General features: G+C 38.8%; 1 protein-coding gene across 3 annotated transcripts in view; it reads left to right on the top strand.

Annotated features, from left to right (window-relative positions):
* Positions 1-27,809, top strand: part of cfdp1 (craniofacial development protein 1) — a 199,086-nt gene that overhangs the window by 138,705 nt on the left and 32,572 nt on the right. For all 3 annotated transcript variants that reach the window (XM_072547429.1, XM_072547428.1, XM_072547427.1), the window contains one exon: positions 14,196-14,354. In XM_072547429.1, coding sequence (XP_072403530.1) covers positions 14,196-14,354 — 159 coding nt within the window. The remainder of the gene's footprint in view (positions 1-14,195; positions 14,355-27,809) is intronic.

Here is a 27,809-nt window from a genome sequence, read left to right as displayed (position 1 = left end):
CTGCAAAAAAGACCGCTGGCTTTGAGGTAAGTACTTAAATACAACTTAAGCAAATACAGAAACTGTGAAAGGACTGTGCAACAGTAGAATCTAGCAGAGATTAAATGGTGATAGTTTTGAGAGGCAAAAGAAACATGAATGGAACAACTGAAAGATGAATCTAGAGAAGGTGTAAATGGCAATTGCAGAATCTTTACCAATTGCTATTGATAAAAAAAGTTAGAGACAAAAATAACTGCAGATGCTGGAGTCCAAAGTAGACAGGCAGGAGGCTGGAAGAAAACAGCAAATCAGGCAGCATCAGGAGGTGGAGAAGTCATTGTTTTGGTGTAACCCTTTTTTGGTTGCACCTGAAACGTTGACTTCGCCACCTCATGATGTTGCCTGGCTTGCTGTGTTCTTCCAGTCTACTATTGATAAAAAGAAGACAGTGATAATGATCTAAAAGTGTACCGCATCACAATATAAAATGCTGATCCTCCAGTTTATTTACTTCAGTATAGCAGTGTAGCAAACCAAAGATTGCAGGGAAATCCTAAAATGCGCATCCACTCTAAATCCATTGACTTCCAACTCCCTACTCTTTTATATTTTATCCTACTTTGTTTCCTTGTATTCCATTCTCCCATTTACTCTGTCTCTTCCACATCTGATCTGACAAACCATCTGATACATTTTACATTTTGCTCAACTCAGCTCATTCCCAGCTTCTGCCCTCACCTTTCCCCTCGCCCCAGGACCAAGATTCGATTCCCCTTATCCTCCTCTGTCACCGAACCAGCTTCCACATCAATGCATCATTATGATCTGCCATTTCTTTTTCTCCAGTGTGATCCCACCACAAACACACTTTATCCTCTTTCAGCATTCTGAAAGGGCTGACCCCTCTATGACCCCACCTTGTTCATTCCTGAGATGCACAGGAGATGCAACCCTTGCCTTCACTTTTTTCAGTTGTCCAGAGCCCCAAGCATTCCTTCCGGATGAAACAATTTACTTACATGTATTCCAATTTAATGAACTATATTTCTATCTGACAAAGAAATTGTTTCTACAATTGTGGGGAGACCAAGCATAGAAAGATATGGTAGCTTTACTCCATTCTCTATTTCAATTTGCAACATGACCCTGAGCATCCAGTTGCCTGCATTAACATCTTTTGTCATTCGCCACCATTCTTTTGGCTATTCAATCTCTTCTGCCTTCCCTATCACAAACCTTCCCATTTGATCTTCTACCTGCCTTCCCTGCTTCTGTGTTTGCTTAAAACCTGTTACATCCCTAACATTTTTCTGATTTCCGTTTTGACGAAATGTCTGATCTGCTAAGTATTTCCGGCATTTTCTATCTTTATATCAGAAATGTCAAGCTAATAATTAATCTTACGCATTTTTGTTAACCCTCTTTACTGCATATGGTGCACATTATTTTGAACAGTTGGCAATTCTATATGGAGAACAGAACTCTGCATAACTCTTCTTCTTCCACCTTCCACCTATGGAACTCTATCTGGATGCTAAATTGTATAACGTGTCCCAAACTTACATCACTGTGATCAGATCATTAAAATATTGATTTTACATTGTCATGTGTCCTTCAAGTGATTCATCTCATTTCAGAGCTGTACCTCATCACAGTTGCTGGCAAATTACAAAAGTGTTTATGTTAATAGGTATCTACTTTCGGGCAACACTGACCATGCTCAGTAGAATTAACAGCACAGAAATAGAGTTTGTTTCACATGCTCTATTACTGTGATTTATGCTCCGCATAGGCTTTTTTTCCTACACTACTTTGATTAACCCTGTCAACATAACTTTCTCCATCTAGTTACCCCTTGAATATATAACCTGTTACTCACCTCAATTACTCCATTTGGTAGCAGATTCCACATTCCAATCGCTCGGCATAAAAGAAGTTTTAACAAAAAGATCTTCATTTATATGGCGCTTTTAGCATAATAAAACTTCCCAAGATGGCTCTCAGTACTCTAATAAAACAAAAATGACACCAGGTCACTTTCACATTTTCAAGCATGTGACCAAAGGTGTGGTCAAAGATGGGCTTTAAGGAATGAGCTGGATATATACTTGGAAGAAATTGAATTTAGAAGGCTACTGAGATAGGGCTGGAGAGTGGGACTAGTTGGATAGCTGTTCCTGGGGCCGGTACAGACATGATGGGTCAAATGGCCTCCTTCAATATTGTAAATTTCTATTATTTGATCAATGTTTTAAAGGAATAAAGGGAGATGACTTTGCAATAGAATTCCAGAGCTTAAGGCCAAGGCAGCTGAAGGCAAAGCTACCTGTGGTGGGAGATTAATATCAGGAATGCTCAGGAGGCCAAAGTTAGATGAGTGCTGATACGTGAATTATGGTGTTGCAACAGATTGCAGAGATGCACAGGGGTGTGACAAGGATGAGAGATTTAAAAAGCCATTTGTTCATTGATTGGGAGTCAGTGCATGTCAGCAAGCATGGGGTGGGAGAGGAATGGGGATTTAGTGCCGCTATGACATTGCAGCAAACCTTTGAGTGTATTCAGCTTTACAGAGGGAGTACTAGCCAGAAGTTCATTTGAATAGACAAATGTGGAAGCAACTAAGGCATGGATGAGAGTCTCAGCAACAAAATTGGAGGTGTAGTGGACAGCAAAGAAGGTTACCTCAGATTACAACAGGATCTGGACCAGATGGGCCAATGGGCTGAGAAGTGGCAGATGGAATTTAATTCAGATAAATGCGAGGTGCAGCATTTTGGGAAAGCAAATCTTAGCAGGACTTATACACTTAATGGTAAGGTCCTAGGGAGTATTGCTGAACAAAAAGACCTTGGAGTGCAGGTTCGTAGCTCCTTGAAAGTGAAGTCGCAGGTAGATAGGATAGTGAAGAAGGCATTTGGTATCCTTTCCTTTATTGGTCAGAGTATTGAATACAGGAGTTGGGAGGTCATGTTACGGTTGTGCAGGACATTGGTTAGGCCACTGTTGGAATATTGCGTGCAATTCTGGTCTCCTTCCTATCGGAAAGATGTTGTGAAACTTGAAAGGGTTCAGAAAAGATTTACAAGGATGTTGCCAGGGTTGGAGGATTTGAGCTATAAGGAGAGGTTGAGTAGACTGGGACTGTTTTCCCTGGAGTGTCGAAGGCTGAGGAGTAACCTTATAGAGGTTTAGAAAATTATGAGGGGCATGGATAGGATAAATAGACAAAGTCTTTTCCCTGGGGACGGGGAGTCCAGAACTAGAGGGCATAGGTTTAGAGTGAGAGGGGAAAGTTATAAAAGAGACCTCAGGGGCATCTTTTTCACACAGAGGGTGGTACATGTATGGAATGAGCTGCCAGAGGATGTGGTGGAGGCTGGTACAATTGCAACATTTAAAAGGCATTTGGATAGGTATTTGAATAGGAAGGGTTTGGAGGGATATGGGCTGGGTGCTGGCAGGTGAGACTAGATTGGGTTGGGATATCTGGTCGGCATGGACTGGTTGGACCGAAGGGTCTTTTTCCATGGTGTACATCTCTATGACTCAATGACTCTATGTGCTATATCTGAGAAATGTCATGGAGGTAGGAATAGGCGGTCTGAGACTTAGTTGAATGTGATCCTAAGCTCATCTCTGGTCAGATATGACACCAGCATTAAGAAATTAGATCACTTTTCAGGTGAACTACACAATTCTTTCCAAAAATCGGATTCAAGAGAGGAATCTAAATCAGAAACAACTTTGTTCTTGAGAAAAGCAGACTAAAGAAAAAACTTGAAGCTGTACACTTAAAGACTAATCAAATAAACCAGTTTCAGTCATACATCTGAAGCTCCACGTTAAGGTACTCAGCTAACAAGGTGGTTTTGAAGCCATTTACCAAAAACTGTTGTGTCCTTTAGGATCTAAGTGCTGAGACTATTACCACTGTCGCAGGTACAATGTTTTGTTATTTCCTTTGTTCTGAACTAACTGAGTAGTCGCCTCATCTCATGTTCCATTGTATTGGTTTGACTGAAAAGTCTTTCCAGTTCAAGGATTATGTTGTTCCTGGAAGATGATGCTTGATTTTGCCCCTTGTGCATTGTTGATCAGAATTTTCCAGAAATTGTGCTCAGCTGGCATCAATCCAACAAAGTGTTCGTTATTTTTAAAATTAAGCAAAATAAAATAGTTTTAAAGAAACTAAGAGCCATTCCTCCATTGTCCATTGTATGAAAAAGTATTTCTGAATGATGGTCCTCAAAAGAATAGCCCTAATTTTTATGCTACCCCTCTGGCCCTTGACTCCAAATAGCTGGAAATATGGAGAAATTGTCTATTCTGATTAATTGAAAACTTTAAACAAATCATCCCAAAACCATCTAAGTTCAGGGAGCCAGAGAAAGTGATGGAGGCTGGTACAATTACTAAACTTATAAAGTATCTGGATGGGTATATGAATAGGAAGGCTGTAGAGGAGTATGGGCCAAGTGCTGTCCAATGGGACTAGATTAACTTAGGATATCTGGTCAGCATGGACAAGTTGGACTGAAGGGTCTGTTTCTGTGCTGTACATATCCATGACTCTATTAGTTTCTTTCCTAGTAACTTAACTCGTGGAGTTCAGTCTCATTCTCGTGAATCTATATTGCCCTCCTTCTAAGGTGCATGTATGTTTGTTTGAGTGTGTTCAGAATTGCTGACAGTACAGGAAGTGTGGTCGGACTAGGGCTTTGAATAAAGTTAGAGTGGTGCTGGAAAAGCACAGCAGGTCAGGCAGCATCCAAGGAGCAGCAAAATTGCTGTTTCGAGCAGGAGCCATTCATCAGGAATCGTAGATTTTCCTGCTCCCCGGATGCTGCCTGACCTGCTTTTGCTTTTCCAGCACCACTCTAATCATGACTCTAATCTCCAACATCTGTAGTCCTCACTTTTGCCTAGGGCTTTGAATAAGCATGACTTTTACATATCTGTATTCTGTTCCTCTGGATGGAGAGGCCAGTATTTCATTTGCCTTTTTGATTGTTTTCTCTACGTGTTAATTATATTTTAGTGATCTGTTTATGTGGACTTCCAAGCCTCTTTGAATATTGGTTGCTTCTGGTTTTTCGCCATTGAGAAAGTACACTTTTCTCACCTTTTTCGGTTTAAACCGAATATCCTCATATTTGCCTGTTTTAAATTGATTTGCCATAAATTTGCCCATTTATTGAATCTATTATTAACACTTATTTTATAATTCCATCTCTACTGCTTCCAATGCCACCTGTGTTTTGTCGTATGCTAATTTGGAGTGGTGATTTTTGCATTCTATCAATTAACCTATCCATGGATGCAATGAATACATACTTGAGGACCCAACACTGACCCTTACGATACCACAAATTTAATCTTGCCAATTAGATTACCTTCCAGTTAACGTACACTGTCTCCTTCCACTCAATCACTGATCTTCCTTATAGATAAAGAATTTAAATGAAGACATAAATCTTCCTAAAAGTATAGGAGCTGAGAGTCCTTCGTGTAGCTTGATCCAACATTTCCCTCAATAAACACCAACAAAATTAGTTTATCTAATCACTTGTTTGGTGTTTGAGGGATTTTGTGTATTCCTATAAACAATAGAAATTATCTTGAGACACAAGGTATTAACGGAAAGTGCTGAGAACATTATGTAAATGCAAGTATTTTCATCCAAAAATATTTTTCAAAATATAATCTGTTGGCATTTCATCAGAATTGAGCATGAGGAAAAAAGATTTGTAACCCCAAAGAAATAAAATATGTATTCAATATGACAAAATGTTTCATAATGTTCAAATCCTGAAACCAATGTAACATATAATGAGATGAACATCTGAAATATCAACATATGTTTTCATTCAGTACATCCGCTGAACAATCAAAAATGACTATACATTACTTAGTGGAACTTTTTGTCAACTTGTAGAAGATGTGTTTTATAGATCACCGCTACTCCCTGGAACAGTACAGTTGTTTTCATAAGTAGTTGAAAATGGCAGTTTTGAAGTCTAGCTTGTCAAAGAAACCATTGCAATCCCGTAAAAAAACAAGGCTTCTATTTCTGTAGGGTCTTTCGTGATTTCAGGCTGTTCCAAACTGCTTTTCAGCAAATGAACTGGTCACAGTTGTAATATAGAAAAAAACAGCAGCCAACTTGTGCACCGTAAGCTCCCACAGACAGTAATGCAATAACAATCAGATATGTTCTTGTAATGTTAACTAAGGAATACATACTGGTCAGATTACAAGGAATAACTCCCATTCTTCTCTTCAAATAGTGTTTCTTAAGAATGGCATTGTCTCAGTTTAGTATTTCATTTCAAAGAAGGCATCTCTGACTGTGTAACACTCCTTCAATGTTACACAGAAGTGTTCAACTGAACTGAAACATTGATTTGTATTTTAACTTGGAAATATTGGAATGAATTGTGGTAGCTCATGAGAGTCATGTTTACTTAATGGTTTAGTCTTTCCAGGGTGTAAAGTGAAGTACACAGTATTTATCCTGAGTCCATTATCTATCATCTCAAATATATCCCCGTCTATCTCTTCATATTATCTATCATTTAAAAGATCACAAAAAAACAATCTTTAGAATCTCTTCATGGCAATCATTCAGTGTTATGCCTGATTCCATTCCATGGAATAAGGGAATCATTTAAATGGGCATAAAATCAATTTGTCCTTCATGTGACACCTGTGAATGAAAAAGTTGGTTATGAAGTTAAAAGATGGTTACATCTTTTAAAAATTATTTTATATGCTTCTGCTGTCAGATTTTTTCAGTTTCGATTTAATTGATTTGCCTTGAGGCATGCATTCCAAATTTTAACTTGCCTTCCTCTGTGTCAGATGTTTATTGTCACAGCTATTTGTAAACTAAAGGACTAACTGTATACATTTTTGGGGAAGTGTGAAATAGGCTTCAGATCCAAGATCACCATAATCACTTAGATTTGCTCAAATCCAGCTCACTGCCTTCATTTACATGGTCTGTCAAACACTATACAAACTTGAAAGATCAGCATAATCCGGACAGTGCTTTGATGTGTCAGTCAGCAAAGTGATTCAGACAGATTATTGACTGGTACATAAACGCATGCTTATTGGGTTTGGAAGAATGTTTTGAAGAAAAATTGTTTTTCATTTGGTCTACTTGTCTTAAAAAGAATCCATTTGACTATGTGCTGTCCCACAAGATATCATCAGTTGAGTTATGCCCAAACAGAAGTCAATACTGAATGCAGAAGTGTAGTTTATGTGCAGACTTTGCTATTGCTGTTATGACTAGACATGGTTTTTCAGAAAGCCTGAAGGATGCAGATAGCACTGACTTTGATTTTTTTTATCAGTTAGGGTGGATATGAGTAACCTGCTTGGCATCTTTTGAATGCCAAAACTACATCCTACTTCTAAGTAACATATCGCTGGGGACGGTCTATTTTTAATCCCAGGAGTTTTTTGTGTTGGCAGAGAATACATGAACAACTCTGGGAGTTTGTTTTATTTCAACCAATAACAACAAAAACATTTTATGTGTTTTTTAGTGTGGCAATACATTCCAGATACATGCAGAAGATTAATCAAACAAATGTTGACTTGAAGCAAAGAGAATTCTAGAAGGAGTTACTGAAACCTTGGTCAAAGAGGTAGCATTTAACAAGGGGAAAGAGACAGTAAGGTTTATTAAGGGAGCTTGAAATCCAGGCAGCTGAGTGCACATCCACCAATGGTGTAGCAAAGGAATGGTGTTTTACACAATGAATGAGTGAAATACCATGCAACTATCTAACTGACACAAATCACATCACACATGGAAGGCGAGGTGCTGGTTGTAAGATTGAGTTATGTATAATTATGTTCTAGATCCAATGGTTGAAAGTGATTGAAGGGCAAAAAACCAGAGTTATAGGGCTGCAAGTTGTTAGAAGGGTGAGGCCATGAAAGGGTTTGAACAAAAAAGGCTGATCATTTTAAATTGACTCCTGTTTTCACAACACATTCAATGTAAATCAGCAAGCTTCTTTCTGCACCATGACCATTCTAAAACACTGTTAAGAGTCAACAAGGCATAAAGAAAGTGGGACAAATCTAGTCATCGCAAGCATGACATTGGAGTAAAGTTCAGTCATTAAATGGTAGTTCAGAAGAATTATTGTAACAAAGTAGTTTTACCTTATGAAGCCTTTTCTGATGGTTTTAACATTTTGAATCACAAATTACTCTCGAGAGTATGGATTTTACTGTGCAGACTTTGGAATCACATGAGAAATTTAGCCTTTAGTTGTCATTGTTAAGTGTGCAGCTGTCAAGGTACGTGGTAAATCTTAAACTTATCAAAGCTCTTCCATATTGCTGCATACCACTGTAACATTAATTATTTTTAAAATGCAGTTGATGTAGAGAGACCAGTCTCAGCCATAGTATGTAAAATTTTGAATATCTTAATTTTACGACCAGTTCCTCACTCTCCATGTGTGATATGATTTGTCAGTTGAATCAATGCGTGGTATTTCACTCATTCATTGTGTAAAACACCATTCCTTTGGTGGATGTGCACTCAGCTTCCTGGACTTCAAGCTCCCCTAATAAACCTTACTGTCTCTTTCCCCTTGTTAAATGCTACTTCTTTGACCAGTGTTTCAGTAACTCCTGTGGGCATGATATGAGTTAACTTGTTCGTATAGTATATTATGCTTTCATGGCATTTGTTCATGGTGAGTCAGACAATGTACCATTTTAAATCAATATGTGTTTCATCAAAATTACTGCTTTGTTTTTTGAAAAATCCTTTCCTGCTTTGTAGAGGTCATTATATCAAACAGATTTCTATATGAAGGTTATGGAAAGAACAAACAGTGCAGTGAATGGCCAGAGGCAATATGTGATAAAAACAAAAGCAGATATAAAAGAGCAAGACCAGAGAAAGTTTTTTTTAAAATTTATTCATAGGATATGGACATTACTTTCAAGACCAGCATTTATTGCCCATTCCTCATTAACCTTGAGAAGGTGGTAGTGAGCTGTGTTCTTGGACCATGTATAGCCCATTTGATGTAGGTACATCCACAGTGTCATTAGGAAGGATGTTACAGGCTTTTGACTCAGTGACAGTGAAGGAACAGCAATATAATTTCAAAGTCAGATGTGTGGCAGTTGCCAGTGTTTCTCCTGCCTTTGGCCTCTTGGGGATTTGGAGAGTTGCTGCATCTAGTAGATAATATGCAGTGATGCCACTGTGCACTGGTGCTGAGAATGCAGATGTGTTAAATTGGTAGATGAGGAGCTGATCCTGTGGAGATTGAGACTTTTTTGGGGGATAAAAAATATATTTTGAAGATGCGGATTGGTTTGTAAAAAGTGTTTGCTCGAGATAAATTACAACTGCTCATGCGCACCTCTGCCCTTTTTTGAAATACGTAAGTGCATGGGCAATATAAATTTAATTTTTATAAAGTTTTTTAAAAATCCAACTTTGTTTAACAGTTTTTTTTCTCTTCACCCATATATTTTCATTTTTGAGTTTGTCAAGCTTTATCATTCTTCATTTCAACTTATTTCAGAGATCTTGGGGCTACTACACAGCGTTATTGTCAGCAGAGACTTTTGCTGCATTTTAATGTATCAGCTTAAGGGTCTAATTTAATTGGAGAATCTATTCAATGGATCTTAATATTTTTCTACTTTCCTTGTTTGTTTCTTAAAGAATATTGATCAATACTTGTAAAGTGGAACTTTCAATCCCTAACTAAACTAGAGGAACATATGTTAGTTTCTAAGATTCTGTCTTTAACTTGATGGTTTTACATAAATAAGTGAGGATGGAGCCATTCATGATTCCTGCATCCTGACTGTTTGAAACCAACTCTTTGTAATAGTGTTTCAAGATCTTTTCTTTCACTCTCATGCTGACTCAGTGGCTGAGTTTTGTATTTTTTGTGTGTCACATTTTTCCTTTGTCTAGTCTGTTGCCTGTTACATCAAAGAGCCACAGTTCTGATTCTGAGTGAAGTTTTGTGCATTTTCAGGGTAGTTTGTGGGACTTGGGATAGTTTGGAAAGATAGAGTTTCCCATGATTTCCTCATTACTTGAATGCAGAAGTATAACTGCATTCATGGTGCAGGAATCCATATTAGGTCTTTAACATTCAATCCACAACTGACATATATGTAACATTTTTCCATTGTCTTAGACATCCTAAAGGCATCCTCTAATAGGCAATGAAATGCTTTTGATTACAGTCACTGTTACATAGGCAAACCAGGTCAGCATTTTGTATGTAGTGAAGTGACAGTTAAGGGAAGCATTTTATCCACAATGCTGGAAGAAACTCCTATTCATAATGGGACCTTTTCATATCAGCCTGGAAAACCACAAAAGACAGTTGACTCGAACTACATCCAATAATTTAGTGTTCCTTTCGTTCTCTACTACAGTTAGAATGGGATTTGAGCCCACAATCTTCAGACTTTAAAGCAAGAATTGTACCAAATGATCCGAGCTGACATTTGATTGTAATTCTAGAATTCTAATGGGTTTCAAAAAACCTTGTTTATTTGATTTCCAAACAGCTGTTTCCAGTGACTGATAGGAAGAATTATTTGGTATGGCATGTGTAGCAAAATCGTAATGTGCTTTATAAACTGAATTACAATGAAATCTTCCCATACTTCCCCAGAATCTCAAGTTTAATAAAATCACTGTTAGTGCATCAAGAACATAGTGAATTATATTTAAATTCAGTATTATGACATAATATTTAGCTAGAATGTTAGCAAAGAGTTACTTTGCAAATATGTTTGCAAGTAAGGCATATTCATTGTGTTTATTGGTACCTGTAGCTTGTTTAAAAACTTAACATTAAACATTTTGAGAGGTTACTTAGCTTGTACAGTTAAACATTTTTGTATTTTTTTTCTTTTTAGTGTCATTATTAAATTTGAACAACATCCTACAAAGTTGTCATATGAATAAAAAAAATCATTGTTATACTAAAAATTGTTTCTCATCCTTACATTTTCTATCAAATAATTGAACAATCTTTGCAAACAAGGAATGGAGATTTGTAGTTTATTGTTGTCCTATCATTCATGTAGCATGAGATAACTGCTTATAGTTTAACAAGTTATTGTCATAGGATGTCAGCTGCCAAAATCTTTTGGCTGGCTTTGATCACTGAAGTAGGTCTGCCTGTCTGAGCAATGGACAGTTTGGTTAGAAGTTATGATCAGATTCAAATGGATTGGTTCTAGTTTGAATCATTAGTTGTAGCAGATGGATCTGATGAATTTACAAAATCTTTTTCCCTTTTACATGTGTGAACAGAGTGGCTATAGTGTTGAATGTGCTATAGAAAAAAATCCTCATTCAGAGCATGAATGCTGCTGTATTGAGATGGATGCTTTCCATGGTTTAAATAATAATTATCTTTATGTTTGTGACCAATATTCAGTAATAAATAGTACTCATTCATAATTTGCATAATGCCCATAACAATTTTTTTAGATAATCAGAGAGGTTTAAAATGCATATTGTAACCATATCTTTTGAGTTAGTGATCTTGCCCTAGTTTTGTTGGAAGGCAAATGGAATAAAATGAAATGTGAGACAAAACTGATCTTACTCAGTGAACAAATGGATTAAGTGGGCGGCTATGATTAAGTTGTCTCCTCATTCTGAAGAGTCCTATGTGGTGCTGAAAGTTTTAGAATTTGTAATGAAAGCAAAAACATGAAACTATGGTAAATATTTAGCTATCATAGAAAAGTGTCAGTCCGTAGGAAGAACCCTTTTTTTACCTGACATTTCACCTCCTGACAATGGTCATGGAAAAGAATAGGTGTCATTTGGAAATTAATTTATGGATACTACTGTGAGATTTTGTGTTATGAAAGAATATATTATAGGTTATCTTTATTAACTCACTCACCAGCTTGCTATATTTTACTGCATTTTCATACCTTATCAGCCCTTGCTACAGGCTGTGTTTACCTCTGAACAAATGTAGCATACACAACAATGCCATCCCCATCAAGTCTCCACGAAATATTGTAATATTAATCAGCCCTTACCATGTATCTCCTGGACCTAAATAGATTCCCCAATTGGTAAGTACCTGTTAAATACCTTTTAACTGGGACATTATCCCTTTAAGGAACTAACCTACAAAACACCACTTCCATTAAATTGCATGAATGAATGAAACTCATACCGGCAAATAGTAAATAAATCTGACAACCCAGCTGCAATAATCAGTTTAATATCCTTTATTCTTTTATTAAGTACAGGTACGATTTCTAACTTATTTAGAGCCTATTGGCCTAGTATTTTTGCTAACATTTACTGTGTTAAAAGACAAAAGAACCAACACCACTTGGTTATGCAACCAAACCAGACAGACATCCTTAATCCCACCAGAAATAACAGCCAGCATTTAGCACGTTTTTTAACCCATCTCCTGTCTCCCAGATCAGAAGGAAGCCCTTCAAAACTTTGCGTACTATAGATAAAAAAAAGTAACACTATAGTAATGGAATTTTAATATATGTAAGAACTCTGTATAAGGTGGCTGTTGTAAGAACTGTATTTCAGGATTCTATTGCCACCTCGATTCTAGTGCTGTGATTTCTGAATAAAAGAGTCTGTTTTCGCCACTCACTGATTCTGATCGTTATTTGAACATGATCCCACACTACTTTGGGTGCAATATATAGTGAAATTGTGGTGGATTAAAATCAGATAACCAGAAACTCTAACTTCATTAGAACTCATTACCTCAACAAAATTTCACTCAAGTTAGTTAGACAAACTCTGATTTTAACAAATCTGCGTTGATTTTCCTTAATTAACTGCTTTTATTAATGAATTCACCCTTATCAAAGTTACTGTTTATTTTGTCCCACGTTATTGGTTATAGGAACTTGCCCACAGACTTAGTCATACAGCACACAAACAGACTCTTTGTCCAAACTTGTCCGAACTGACCAGCTTTCCTAAATTGAACTAGACCTATTTGCCTGCATTTGGCCCATATCCCTCTAAACCTTTGCTATCCATGTACCTGTCCAAATGTCTTTTGAATGTCCTAATTGTACTCGCCTCTGCTACATCCTTTGGCAGCTTGTTCCATATATGCACCACCCTCTGTGTGAAAATGTCCCTCAGGTCCCTTTGAAATCTTTCCCCTCTCACCTTAAACCTATGCTGTCCAGTTTTGGATTCCCCTATTCTGAGGAAAAGACCTTGTCTATTCACCTTATTTAAGGCCCTCATGATTTTATAAACATTGTAGTTGTCTAAATTGACTGACTTACTGTTGCTCAGTTTATTCTTACACACTTCTTTTTGAACAAAATGTAACATTTGTATGACTCTAGTCCTCTGGCATTGGCCCTGTATATAAGGAAAGTTGGAAAATTATGAACAGTACCTCTCCAATTCCCTCCCGTACTTCCCCTCATCTGTCTGACAGTGTCTTTTGGCAAGAACCAACCACAAATGCATTTTTATTTTAAGATGAGAGAGCATCAAGCAGTAACACAGAAGTCGGCAGAATTGGCCTGGACAGAGCACAAAGTATCAGTTCAATTTGTTTATTCTGTTGGGGCATTGGTTTTTTTTTATGCTTTTGGGATTTGTCCCTGGTGTACTTTTTCAATAAAATGGATTTAAGTTAGTTGCTTTAATGCCAACTTCTAAAAGTATTTCATAATGGTTATCTGTAGCTACTTAATATTCCTTGCGAAACTTTAAATTGATCAAACAAATATTTTAAATAAGACACATTTATGTATTTGGCCATGATCACATTGTTTCAATCAAGGAACAAGATTGATGCTGCAGTGTAGTAGCCAGACCATCAATAAAAACAAGAAAAACTGAGAAGTAATGCTGGTAGCAATGAAGGGGTACAAGAGATATATTCTTTTTATGTTTGCTTAATTGCTACTTTAGTAGCTATTTTGAGCCAATCTTCAATTTAGTATGGCTATGGCTGGATGTTAAACTTGGCTTAGAGGAAGCACTCTGCTTTAAGGTGTTAGGGTTATGGCTTCCAACCCTAATTCAGCAAACTGAACACAAAATCTAGGCTGATATTTTGGTGCACAGTGAATGATTACTTCAGTGTCTGATGTGCTGTTTGCATCACTGCTGCTGTATTCTGACTATGTGTTCTCTTTTGTTTGTCTTCTAAATGCAGAGTGAAGAGGCAAAGTGGGTTAGGTAGCGTTCTCGGAAAGATTGGGGGAAAGAAACAAAAGTTGAGCACCCTAGAAAAATCGAAGATCGACTGGGAAGCTTTCAAAGAAAAGGAAGGGATTGGTGATGAGCTTGCAATCTACAACCGAGGAAAAGAAGGGTGAGTGCTGAAAATAAGTTCCAATGGAAAGTGATCTAATTTCTAGAACAAGACAAAGATAACAGCACAGTTTCTGTGATCAAACACCTTGGTTGGCTGCCAGGTATTTCAAAGTTCAAACGCACCATCAAGTTCATATCAATTGTTGTGTTTCTTAATGTGTTCCAACACACCCCACCCCCACGCTATGCATCCACACATGCACAATTTAGTATTTACTTGAGAAGTTCATTAGTCTTTGGTAATATCTTAACTGACTTGAAGCTTGGTGTGTGTGTTATTACTCTTACTCATTTAACTTATTACTCTGGAATTATTCTTGCTCATTTAACTTACTCCAACTACAAAAGTCAATTGTTAAATGTAAGTACAAACACAACAACATTGCTAATTTGTACTACTATGGTGTTATCTCCTGTAATGGTCACAACAGATTCAAAATTAGAAGAATTTGTTTAACAGTTCCACTGCAATAATGATCCTACCCATTTTGTGTGTTCCTGTGTACTGTGAAATCTGGCACCTACTCGCAGGCAGGGCCAAGGATATCATTTCACTGCAAGACACAGCCTTTTTTGTCAGGGTGCATTTGAACAAGTGTAGAAAATATGGACACACTGTTAAACTGCTTGTTTGTTTCTGCTAAAAAGACAGGCTGTTGCACCCAGAAAGCTGATTACACTTCCCCAAAGTTTTTTTCAGTGATCCACTGTGTTTTCTGTGTTTTGCCTCTCTCAAAGTTTCTGTTTCATTTTGAAATGTTTTAACAATCATTGCAGCAGGAGGTGAAGTGTCCGTTGATTTTATTGAGTTTGCATTGCAATTATACAGGAAGTACATCTTTATTTCAGCCACCTGCCTTGCCATTGCCAAGCAATGTTAGTGCATGGGTCTATTGCTGCACCACCTCGTGATGGCAATCCCAATAAATATAGCCGTTGTACCATTCGGGCACAGGATGTATCATTGCTGATTTGTATTTGATTCTCTAGTAATGGAACCTGGAAATGTGTTAATAGGTCACTCAAACAATCCAACTGAAAATGATTCAGAGATCAGTTGGCCAGCCAAGGAGAAAACTGAAAAGGATGGCATGCATCTAAGTGTACTGCTGTGCACTCTATGGGGTTAGGGCTAACAAAAACACCAGAAACCTTCAATGAAGCAGAGCATAGAGGTAAAGAAGCCCACAAGCTCTATTTGCTTGGTGTAACTGAGAAACATTGGGGTGCAGATAAAGTCAGGACCAAGAGAAGGTAGCTCCATGCAACCAAAGTGCTGCTCTTAGCTTTGAAGAGGTGGTGGTTCCTTTAAGTTCCAAGAGCTACTTGGTGCAGCTGAGAGTTGGGGCTCAAGGAAGCCCACAGGCGGCATTCATAGTTCGATGCAGCTGGGAAACTGGAGTTCAGAGAAGCCCAGGGACCATGTCAGCTCAGTGAGGTTAGTTACCTGCCGGTTATCATCAGAAGGGTTTCAGCGTGAAATGTTGACCTTCCTGCTTCTTGGATGCTGTCTGACCTGCTGTGATTTTCCAGCTTCACATCTATTGACTCTGACTTCCAGCATCTGCAGTCCTTACTGTCCCTATCAGCAGTAATGTATGTGCTCTGATGTTGTCATGGCTCTTCTTTTTACTTGTCAAACACTGTGCTGACAACAACTATACTCACTTCCTTAGTTAGCTGTATCCTTTATCCTTGTCCAAGCAATACACTGAATACAACTGCTCATTGTTGTCTTCAGAGATTAAAGGGATACTTCCACTAGGAATGGCCAAACGCTCCCATAGGCTGAGTCAATGTTAATGGATTCAGCTATAAGAGGAGGGGGTGCTGGAGTTCCAGTGGGCTGGGAAATGGCATAGCCACATTGGAGGATGATCATACCAAATACTGAAAGGTCAAACAGGGATATAGTGTAACATGGAAATTATCAAAGAGTGTCTTGTTTCTGACTTTAAGGCTGCTTTTGTTCTGTAACACAAGATGAAAATGTGATGGGTTCACATAACATAAAACGTTGAGCACAGATTTGATAGCTTTAAACTAGTTCTGTTGATCAATAATGATCTCATTTTAAACATAATGGACCCCGGGTGGTGGAATGGACACCTACCCTACTTTGCATGCCTCCCTTCCACTTGCCAAAATCAAGGGGCTTGTAGATTTTAGCCCCTTGACTTGGACTTTACCAGGAAGAACAACTGGAATCGAAGAAATTAAAATTTACTGGGGTCAGGCACATCAAAGTTGGAGATGGAGTGGTTGAGCAAATTGAAGGTTGCAGGGGTTTCACACAAAGTACTCAGAGTATATTGGGAATTTTGAAAGTTGAGATTGCAAGTCACTTGACGTGTTTCTTCCCAGCAATGGATTCCAAAGGAATTGAAGTTACAAGGTGCGATAAGAATGTGAATCATGAATGATGCAAGGAAGTGGTCAGTGCCGAGAACTCTGTGGGAAGCTAGAGAAGTGATTACTGGGCCTCTTGCTGAGATTTTTGTATCATCGATAGTCACAGGTGAGGTGCCGGAAGATTGGAGGTTGGCAAACATGGTGCCACTGTTTAAGGAGGGTGGTAAAGACAAACCAGGGAACTATAGATTGGTGAGCCTGACATCGGTGGTGGGCAAGTTGTTGGAGGGAACCCTGAGGGACAGGATGTACATGTATTTGAAAAGGCAGGGACTGATTAGGGATAGTCAACATGGCTTTGTGCTTGGGAAATCATGTCTCACAAACTTGACTGAGTTTTTTGAAGAAGTAACAAAGATGATTGATGAGGGCAGAGTAGTAGATGTGATCTATATGGACTTCAGTAAGGCGTTCGACAAGGTCCCCCACGGGAGACTGATTAGCAAGGTTAGATCTCATGAAATACAGGGAGAACTAGCCATTTGGATACAGAACTGGCTCAAAGGTAGAAGACAGAGAGTGGTGGTGTGAGGTTGTTTTTCAGTCTGGAGGCCTGTAACCAGTGGAGTGCCACAAGGATCGGTGCTGGGTCGTCTACTTTTTGTCATTTGCACAAATGATTTGGATGTGAGCATAAGAATACAGTTAATAAGTTTGCAGATGACACCAAAATTGGAGGTGTAGTGGACAGCGAAGAGGGTTATCTCAGATTACAGCAGGATCTGGACCAGCTGGGCCAATGGGCTGAGAAGTGGCAGATGGAGTTTAATTCAGATAAATACGAGGTGCTGCATTTTGGGAAAGCAAATCTTAGCAGGATTTATACACTTAATGGTAAGGTCCGAGGGAGTGTTGCTGAACAAAGAGATCTTGGAGTGCAGGTTCATAGCTCCTTGAAAGTGGAGTCGCAGGTAGATAGGATAGTGAAGAAGGCGTTTGGTATGCTTTCCTTTATTGGTCAGAGTATTGAGTACAGGAGTTGGGAGGTCATGTTACGGTTGTGCGGGACATTGGTTAGGCCACTGTTGGAATATTGCGTACAATTCTGGTCTCCTTCCTATCGGAAAGATGTTGTGAAACCTGAAAGGGTTCAGAAAAGATTTACAAGGATGTTGCCAGGGTTGGAGGATTTGAGCTATAGGGAGATGCTGAATAGGCTGGAGTTGTTTTCCGTGGAGCGTCGGAATCTGAGGGGTGACCTTATAGAGGTTTACAAAATTGAGGGGCATGGATAGGATAAATAGACAAAGTCTTTTCCCTGGGGTCGGGGAGTCCAGAACTAGAGGGCATAGGTTTAGGGTGAGAGGGAAAAGATATAAAAGAGACCTCAGGGGCAACTTTTTCACACATAGGGTGGTATGGGTATGGAATGAGCTGCCAGAGGATGTGGTGGAGGCTGATACAATTGCAACATTTAAGAGGCATTTGGATGGATATATGAATAGCAAGGGTTTGGAGGGATATGGGCCGTGTGCTGGCAGGTGGGACTAGATTGTGTTGGGATATATGGTCGGCATGGACGAGTTGGACCGAAGGGTCTGTTTCCATGGTGTACATCTCTATGATTCTATGACTTAAAGGTGGTTTTGTCCAAAAAGAGAGGACGTTGGAGTAGAAAGACTACAGGCAATGGCACCAATATTAGTGTAACTATGAATAAGAGCAGAATAAGATTAAGGAGCATTGGAGAGTCATGGGAAAGGAGAAATTAAATGTCCTCGTTTTTTAAAAATCTTACTTGTTTTTTGGAACCAGCAATGTTTGTTTTTATGTGCTGTAAGATCATTTTGCCTTGCGTATGATCGCCAGGAAAGTTCTGACACAGTGGGGCTGATATCTGCTCTGTAGTTTATTTTATCCTCATCTACATTTGACATATGTATTACCTCAATATATCTCCTGCACAGTTAACAAAGAACAGAATTTCATAATGTTGGAGTTTTGACCTGAATCTATCTGCCCACTTGACGATTGCCCTGGGTGTGCATCCAAACCATGGGTTAGCTCACTGTTATTTTTGAGAGTGTGGTGCTGGTAAAGCAGAGCAAGTTAGGCAGCATCCGAGGAACAGGACAATAGACGTTTCGGTTAAAAGCCCTTCAGGGCATCCTGATGAAGGGCTTTTGCCCGAAACATAGATTTTCCTGCTCCTTGGATGCTGCCTGAACTGCTGTGCCTTTCCTGCACCACACTCTCAACTCTAATCTCCAGCATCTGCAGTCCTCACGTTTACCTCACTGTTATTTTGCCTTGCGTAATGCTGTTGTTCTCAGGTGTTTCAGAAGCTGTTCCTTTCACATTGTAAACTTAGCAACTTTTAATGAGTTTTATAAACTTTGATGCTCATCATTTCGGTATTGTTTAAACCTCATATATTGAAAGAAATCCTCAAACCTTTCTGTATTTAATTCTAATCTTCCTTGCTTGACTGTGTTGAGGATCAGAACAGTACAAGGACAAGTTACTGTTGGTAGTGAAAAGTACTTTGACATTTTTACATATGCCTTTGACACAAATCTCTGATGGAATTTTTGCCTTGTTTCAATAGGAACTTCTGAGTTGTCTTGAAGGTTATTTTTCATTATTTGAAGTAATTTTGACTTGCTTACCTCTTACAGTGCCTGAAAGCTATGGCTTCAGGCTTTATCTTTTAGTTGTGTATTTAATTTTAGATTAAAAGATGCAACTTTATTATAGCTAGCAATGTTTGTACTGTGTCTTGGAAATTTAATGAAATTGTGCCTTCTGAGTGTTTGTAGTAAAAATAAAACCAGCTTTAATTCCTGCATCACACACAGAATCAGAGACAAATTTCCACTATTGGTCATCCAATAAAGCAATCAATTGTTATTTTGAGTGTTGTCACAAGGATTTCTTTTCTTGTCTTAAAGACATCATTTATAATTTTCCTTTTCCTGTGTTGAAAAGACTTAAAACCCTCTATAGACAAATAACAATACTTCAAATAAAGCAGGCTACCAAGTAGACAAATTATTAGAGATTGCACAATTTTGTGTTCTACTAAGTAGGATGAAAACAGACAGTCAAACCCTTGGGGAGCATGAAAGACCAATCTCCTACTGTTAATACCATCCAGAAGCTTTTCAAATGTTTCTGAGGTGAGGTATCTAAATGCAATTACTTGTTTTGAAGCAATAATTGCTGCAGACAGGAACCAATTAAATCTTTATGGAATATCCAAATTAGCAATACTTCAGGCACTTCTTGCAAAGCATGTGAGAGATTAGGACAAAGCTGAAGACAAGGTGAGAAACTTCCCACCGCACCCCAGCCCCCCTCTTTGGAAGCTGTATGTTCATTTCTGTAAAAGTGATCATCCCTGACAGAAAGTCAGTGATGTGAACCAAGATCTATTAAAATGTGGAAATCTATTCCATGCAACTTTATTAAGGAGAACTAAATACCACAACATTGAGCTCACTGCATCAACACCAGTCACAAACCACTAACTGTATAGAATTAGAATTGGATTTTATTGTCACATGTACTCAATTACAGGAGTATAGTGAAAAGTGTACAATGTTGCCATTCCCAACATCATCTTAAGTAGAAAGGTACCTAAGTAGAAAAATAAAGAAATAAAGGTAAAAGTTCAACATTGCAGTCCTTCTTAAGTGTTTAGCCATGTTGGGCTCTCATTCCCCACAAGAGTTCAATCTCCTCTGTGTTTGGGCTCTATCTCCCTACACTCCACGCTGCCACAGATGTCAGGAGACCTCAAGTTGCCTGCTCTCACCACCGCAGATGCCCTTGCTGTAACTTTCATGGACGATAAACTCATTGTAGGCCTAGTTTATTCTAAAAACTATGTTTTTGTGTCCGTGGGCCCAGATGAATGTGTATGACGATATGAATAGTTTTGCAATACTCAGTCTTAGCCAGAAAAATTGTAGCAATAAGTTTATCTTCTCCTTTACTTAACCTGAGGAAACCTGTCTGAGTATGTTCTTCACAACTTCACATAAATAGTGGGTCTCTTTCAGAATTACAAAATGCATTCTTTTTAAATTCCAAAGCTGAAACCTCTTAAAGGAGGTTCAAGCAAGGAGTTGGAGAATTCAAGTGTTATTCTGTCCCTCCTCACCTGGTCATAACCATTATATATAGTCATTGCAATGACTATATATAATGGCACATTTTCTGTCAGAAGTTATTGATAGTTTAAAGGTATGTATTAGTGTACCACATATTGTTTGTGATTTCAGAATGCTGTTTTGTTCAGTAAAATCAGTTTTCAATTTTTTTTTACTTCCACAAATATTGAAAAGTCTTGTCAGAGCTGAGAATGATCTTAAAGCCTTCTTTCTGTATTGGTTGGTATGTGGACAATGAGACATGCACAGTCATAACCCATTTGTCATGGAGCTGACTCACTGAAAGCAAGGTTTCTCCTACTTCTACACTAAACCTCACTGAAAAGCCACTTGACCAAGTGTGATATGGTAGAAGTACATAAGAATAGGCAGCACTTTATTTAGTCTGACCGTGTTTACTGGAGCTAGATGATGTTTCATCCCCACTGCTGGTATCCCTCATTGAAATTGTAAAAAGTAATTTTAAAGTCATGGTTAAAATATTTATTGGGATATTAATTGTAATTTTCTGTTCCAAAATTGCGGGAAGAAGTCAAAAAAAGCTATTTGAAGTTAAATTTAAATTAATAGAATATAATGGAAAGGGACGTGCAGGGAAAGTGACTTATAGTAGCATTCCTTTGCTTGGAAGGAGGCAGAGCAACCTCTGGCTGTAATTGCTGCAGCCAACTGGTGTAAAACCAATTGGAATTTCGCATTAATACTGCTTGATCATGTTGTGCTTGTTCTTGATTTTAGAATTGTTGACCCTGCATGAAGTTAATGAACTACTGACAACACTGAGTTAGTGGAATTCCTATCACCCTGCACTAGTTTGCTTTATTTGTGTTGCTTGAGGCTCTTTTTTATCCCCCTGTTGTGTAAGGCTTTTTTGGTTGCAGAACTAAACTAATAAAGTATTTGCAAAATTAGGTTAATACATTATTATTATGCATGAGATATTTCAAAGATTTGTTTTCATTTAAATTTGTTGCAATTTCAAATATCTGAGCGAGGGTCTTGATTACTGCGTTGTACTAAATTGAAAGTGCACTTTGAACTTGATTGTGTACATTTTCAGACACTGATCACCAAAGTGAAGCTAATGGGCAGGTTGCTGTCCACGTGCTCAGTTGAGAAAAGGAAGAACAAAATGTAAAAGTATGTTTGTGTACATTGAACCCATGCTTTCTGTGAACACAAAGCAGAATATCAGAATTGTCGCTTAGTGGTACACAACTTGAGTATTGCTGAGAAGACAGCATTTGCTTGCAGTATTTTATCTTTGCTGTCATCGGGGCCAACACAAGAATGCTAACTTTCAAGTGATATTGACACCTTATACTACAGGCCAAAAGAATATTGATTGGTTAGCAATTCAAACCTGGCTGAGATATTTCCATGGCAAAAACTATGGGGAGCTCTCAGCTTCCCAAGCTTTAATTATACCTGAATAAAACTGATAAAACCTGTGAGGCATCTTCATTTATTTATTCCTTCAAATAGGGTTTTGAAGTGGGTTATTTTGGGTAAATTACCTTCTGCCATTCCACCCTGCTGGCATCTGCACTAGGTCTATACTTTCCAAAAGACTTTGTCCTTTCCTCCCCTCACTTTCCCTCCAATATTAGTCTCTGTAAAGTTGCAACATGATATTTGCCACCAATCATCCTGGCAACTACCACATTAGATTCTTCCACCAGAAACTCATCTTCCTCAACTGTTTGCCTTTATATTTCCCTAAAATCTCAGTACTTTGTTTCCACTGTTACTGTTGTTTGATATCTCCATTACTGGGTCACTTTATTTCCCGTTTTGACCTCAGAATTTAAGAACTTAAAGTTTCATAACATAACAATTATGCATAAAAAACTTTAATATTTTTAAAGCATTAAAAAAGTGCATAATTCCTGTCTTTATAAATGCCATTTAACCGAACATAAAGAAACACCTACCAAGACTGTACAGAAATAAAAATCCTCAAGCGAAAAAAATGTTTTAAAAACAAGGAACAATTTCTGAGCTACAAAGTTTTCTGCGAACATGTAAATACTTTGTTTTTCTTCCTGATATATTTTTATGTTCCTGTGAACAAATCTAAATGAAAATACATTCCTGTGTTGATCCAAGGACTTGAAGGTTTTGTGACATTAGTTGTTTATTCAGGGTTTACTGCATTAGTTGTTTATGTGTAAAAACAACTAATGTCATAAAGCTGCTGTTTACTTGCCAAGAGGGAAGTATTTCCGGTGGTTTTTCTTGTAACTAGAACCTTTATTCTTCTCTCTTTGCTTACATGCTCCTAATTAACTGCCCAGAAGTCCTCTTTGGAAGTTTATCAAAATTTTAGGGCACCACCTTCAGGTCCGCTGTGACTGGATGTTGTCTAAATATTCAAACTCAGCAGTTTTAAATAGTTTTGAAAGCTTTTGTAAGCTGTGCATGGAGCATCACCCTGAGATTTCATGCCCTGCAGCACTACATGTACAGACAATACAGCTGTTCAAACAGAGAATTGAATCATTGTTCCTTCTACTTCATAATGAAGAATGAAAATGCACACATATTGTGATTTAGAACAACATGAGAAATGAAACGTGATTGATTTGGTAACCCTTCAGGTAGAGGTTGTGTTGTATTTTGTATTTATGATGATCCCTTCTACAATAGAGGGCGACACGGTGGCACAGTGGTTAGCACTGTTGCCTCACAGCGCCAGAGACCTGGGTTCAATTCCCGCTTCAGGCGACTGACTGTGTGGAGTTTGCACGTTCTCCCCATGTCTGCGTGGGTTTCCTCCAGGTGCTCCGGTTTCCTCCCACAGTCCAAAGATGTGCAGGTCAGGTGAATTGGCCATGCTAAATTGCCCGTAGTGTTAGGTAAGGGGTAAATGTAGGGGTATGGGTGGTTTGCGCTTCGGCGGGTCGGTGTGGATTGTTGGGCCGAAGGGCCTGTTTCCACACTGTAATGTAATCTTATAAAATATATATTTTTAATAAGTGGTCTTCTTCCTGAAGTCATTGACTCTGTGGTTTAAACGGTCTTTTTACCTTTCAATCTCTTCCCAAAGTGACCATTCTTCTTTATAGTTGATTATGTTACAAGCCCTCACGATGTATAACTTTTTGAAAGAATCTTTGTAGTGCCAGTGGAATGAAACTGCCAGTTAAAATGTAAAAGTTGTCCTGTTACAAACCAGCTAGCATCAACAAAATTCAAACATAATTGACAGCCAAAGCATATTTCAAAGGTAGTAAATTTCAATTTCAATAGTTAAACTCCCTAAAGATTCAATTCTCAGACCCCTTCACATGGTCTGGGTGATTTTGGCAATACTGAACAATGGCAGTGGATGTTGTCCAGCCTATCATCCCGCTACTTCCTATCTTCAGGCACTATATGCTGGTTAGCCTAACCCTGGTTATCGGTAAAATTTCTGATGAAGGGCTTTTGCCTGAAACGTCGATTCTTCTGCTCCTCGGATGCTGCCTGACCCGCTGTGCTTTTCCAGCACCACACTCTCGACTCTTCTCTCCAGCATCTGCAGTCCTCAATTTCGCCGAGTAAGTTTTTTAATAGATATTTTATTGAAAATTTAACATGTTTTTACAATTTTTACAAAAGAAAAATAAAAAAACCCAAGTATAAACATTGATATACAATTAAATTTTAAATAAATAATAACCAAAATCTATCAAACAGAAAAAAACCCAAAACTCAACTAACTACTCATCTAACCTACAACTAACTAGAATGTATAATTAAATCTCTTACATTATTCAAGAGAAAAAAAAACAACGGATAACACCGAAATTGGGTAGTGATATACATGCTCGGAATGTGTTAACATCAGATCGTAACAAAACCCGTATTCGTGCAGGATTCCTCTCTCAAAGGGCCCCGGACCAGCCAGGTTCGCCAATTCAATTAAATAAAAGCCCTTATTAGGATGGCCGAAATATCTGTGTATGTGTAATTCAAAAAGGGCTGCCATATTTTATGGAATAATTTGGTTTTTTGGTACACCATGTTTGTAAGGAAGTCAGGGGTAATGTATTCCATGATTATTCTGTGTCAATTTGAAAGTCCAGGGAGGCCCTCAGCCACCCAGTTTACCAAAGTATTTTTCCTTGCACAGAAAGAGAGAATGGAAAATAATCTCTTCCCTGTCGTAATTCAAGTGTTCTTTATCCAATAAGTGTATCTCCTGTAGGAGAGCTATATCAACCCTTTCTTTCTTGAGGTTTGATAATATTTTCTTCCTTTTGATTGGTGAATTACTCCCCATGACATTCCAGGTGCACCATTTAACCGACTGATTAACCATAATCACCGGGCAAGTCCGAAACCCCCCGGGAGAAGAAACCCTATCCAAAACATCCCGAGCATTGAGCATATAAAATTCACAAAAATAAAGGCTCTTTAATACACTCAGATCAATATAATAAAAAACTATTTCGAAATAAAAAAATATAAAACATATTTAAAAGGAGATTTTCCCCCTTGTTCCCAAGGGGCATCACTTCCTTGCCAAAAGCCCATCATATCCTCTCCCAACCAGTGCCCCACCCTTGACCCAGGCACCCCACAATAGGATAAAGAAAATGCAAATATACTGAGCTAGAGTTAACAATGAGTACCCTACCCCCCACCCACACCAACACCTGGCTATATTTGATAATGAGGTAAAAACCTATATTTGATAATGTTAATACCATGTATGAACATATATAACTATAAAATTACAGTCTCAACAAATAATAATTAAATATAGCAATACAAAATAACAGGGGAAAACAACCCCTCTCCTAAAGACAGAGATAAAATAGGATAAGGTAACCACCTCCCCCCACCTACATTAACTAGACGCCCCGCCCTAATATATATATATATTTTAAACAAAAGGCAAGAAAATCGCTAAGTGAAGAACAACTCTATAAACCCCTCTCCCCACCTCCCCAGAGATAATATTAAACAGTAAGGTAATGAAAGGAATAAAAGGGGGTAAACCGGGGTGGGGGGAGGGAAAAACAACATCAATTAACTCTTACAATTTATCTAAGAGAGTCCAAAAATTCCTTGGCCTTCTCTGGCGATCCGAAGTTGTACACGGACCCTTCATGGCTTAAGCGTAGCGTAACTGGGTAGCGCAAGGAGTACTGAATGTTTAAGTCCCTTAAACACTTCTTCGCTTCATCAAATGCCTTCCTCATTTGGACCAAAGTTGGGGAAAAGTCCTGGAATAACATAATCTTGGATCCTTTATAAATCATGGCTTGGGGATCTTTCCCAAGATTTCTGCAAGCTTCCTAGAGCATCCGCCCCTCCTTGTAGCTCTGCAGCCGAAACAGGACCGGGCAGGGTGCTGGTTCAAGCCGAGCCTGCGCACTGCAACCCGGTAGGCCCATTCTATCCTTACCTGGCCTGATTCAGCCTCCAGATTTAAAAGCTGTAGGAGCCACTGCTTGAGGAACGCTGTAAGCTGGCCTTCTCCTTCCTGTTCGGGAAGGCCCAGCAAACGAACATTTTTTCGATGTCGTTGATGTGATTCTAAGGTCCAGACTCACTGTTCGAGAGTCCGGACCCGATCCACAGCTGATTCTGCTGTAGTCTCGGAGGTCGCGGCCTTTAGCTCCGCCCCTCCGACTCGGCGCTCGATTTCCTTGATGTCTCGGTTGCGCTTTTGTAGCGAGAGTGGATTCCATCTGCTCCTGGACTCTTCAATGAAGGCGTCAAGTTTGGCGATTATTTCCGCAAGACTCGCAACCGTAGGTAAGTCCCCCGGGGCAGCTGCGGGCGCCTCTGCTGCGGTGGGGGAGGGGCTCCTGCCTGCTGAGAACTGCGGGCTCCTTTCCCCCTAGTCATTTTTACAAGAGACTAGACTGTTTAAGTTTAGTACTGAGCAACTAATTAAGTAAAAACTATTTTAAATGATTTGGTAAGTGTGGTGAAGGCGGGTGGCCCCACTTTGCCCAAGTCTTGGGAAAAGCACAATAGCCTCAGACTTGCTGGGTCGCTGCCATCTTGGATCTCCCCCGAGTAAGAGTTTTAAGTCCATTATTAATGATGAGATTGTGAAGTAGAATCATAGAGTCACACAGTATAGAAACAGACCCTTCGTTCTAACTAGTCAATGCCGCCAATGTTCCCAAACTAAACTAGTCCTGCTGAATAGGGCAAAGTAAGTACGGCTTCATCAAGGGGAGGTCATGCCTGATAATAGTTACAATTCTTTGAGGAGGTAATGAGCAATTTAGACAAAGAAGAACCAGTGGATGTGATCTATTTGAATTTCCAGAAGGTCTTTGACAAGGTGCTGCACAGGAGGCTACTAAATAAGATAGAATCCAAGGTGTCAGCTGCAAGGGACTAACATGGATAGAGGATTGGCTGGCTGTCAGAAGGCAGAGTGTGGGAATAAAGGGGTCTTTTTCAGGATGGCAGCTGGACTAGTGGAGTTCCACAGGGGTCCGTGTTGGGACCACAACTATTCATGTTTTACATTAATAACCTGGATAACACAACTAAGGGCATTGTTGCTAAGTTTGCAGTTGACACAAAAATAGTTGGAAGGGCAGGTAGTGTTGAAGAAGAGGGGAGGCTGCAGATGGACATGAACAGGTTAGGAGAGTGAACAAAGAAGTGGCAGATGGAATACAATGTGTGAAAGTGTGAGGTGATGTACTTTGGTAGGAAGAATAGAGGTGTAGACTATTTTCTAAATGGGGAAAAGATTCAGTAATCTGAAGTGCAAAAGGACTTGGGAGCCCTGGTTCAAGATTCTCTTAAGGTTAACATGCAGGTTCAGCATTCAGCTTAAGAGGGCTAAAATATAACAGCAGAAATGTACTGCTGAAGCTGTATAAGGCTCTGGTCAGATTGCATTTGGAATGTTGAGAGTCGTTTTGGGCCCTGTATCTAACAAAGGATGTACTGGTATTGGAGGG

The sequence above is a fragment of the Chiloscyllium punctatum genome, chromosome 26 (assembly GCF_047496795.1).
Source record: "Chiloscyllium punctatum isolate Juve2018m chromosome 26, sChiPun1.3, whole genome shotgun sequence".
NCBI classification, from domain to species: domain Eukaryota; kingdom Metazoa; phylum Chordata; class Chondrichthyes; order Orectolobiformes; family Hemiscylliidae; genus Chiloscyllium; species Chiloscyllium punctatum.
This window is presented reverse-complemented; position numbering and strand designations above follow the sequence as displayed.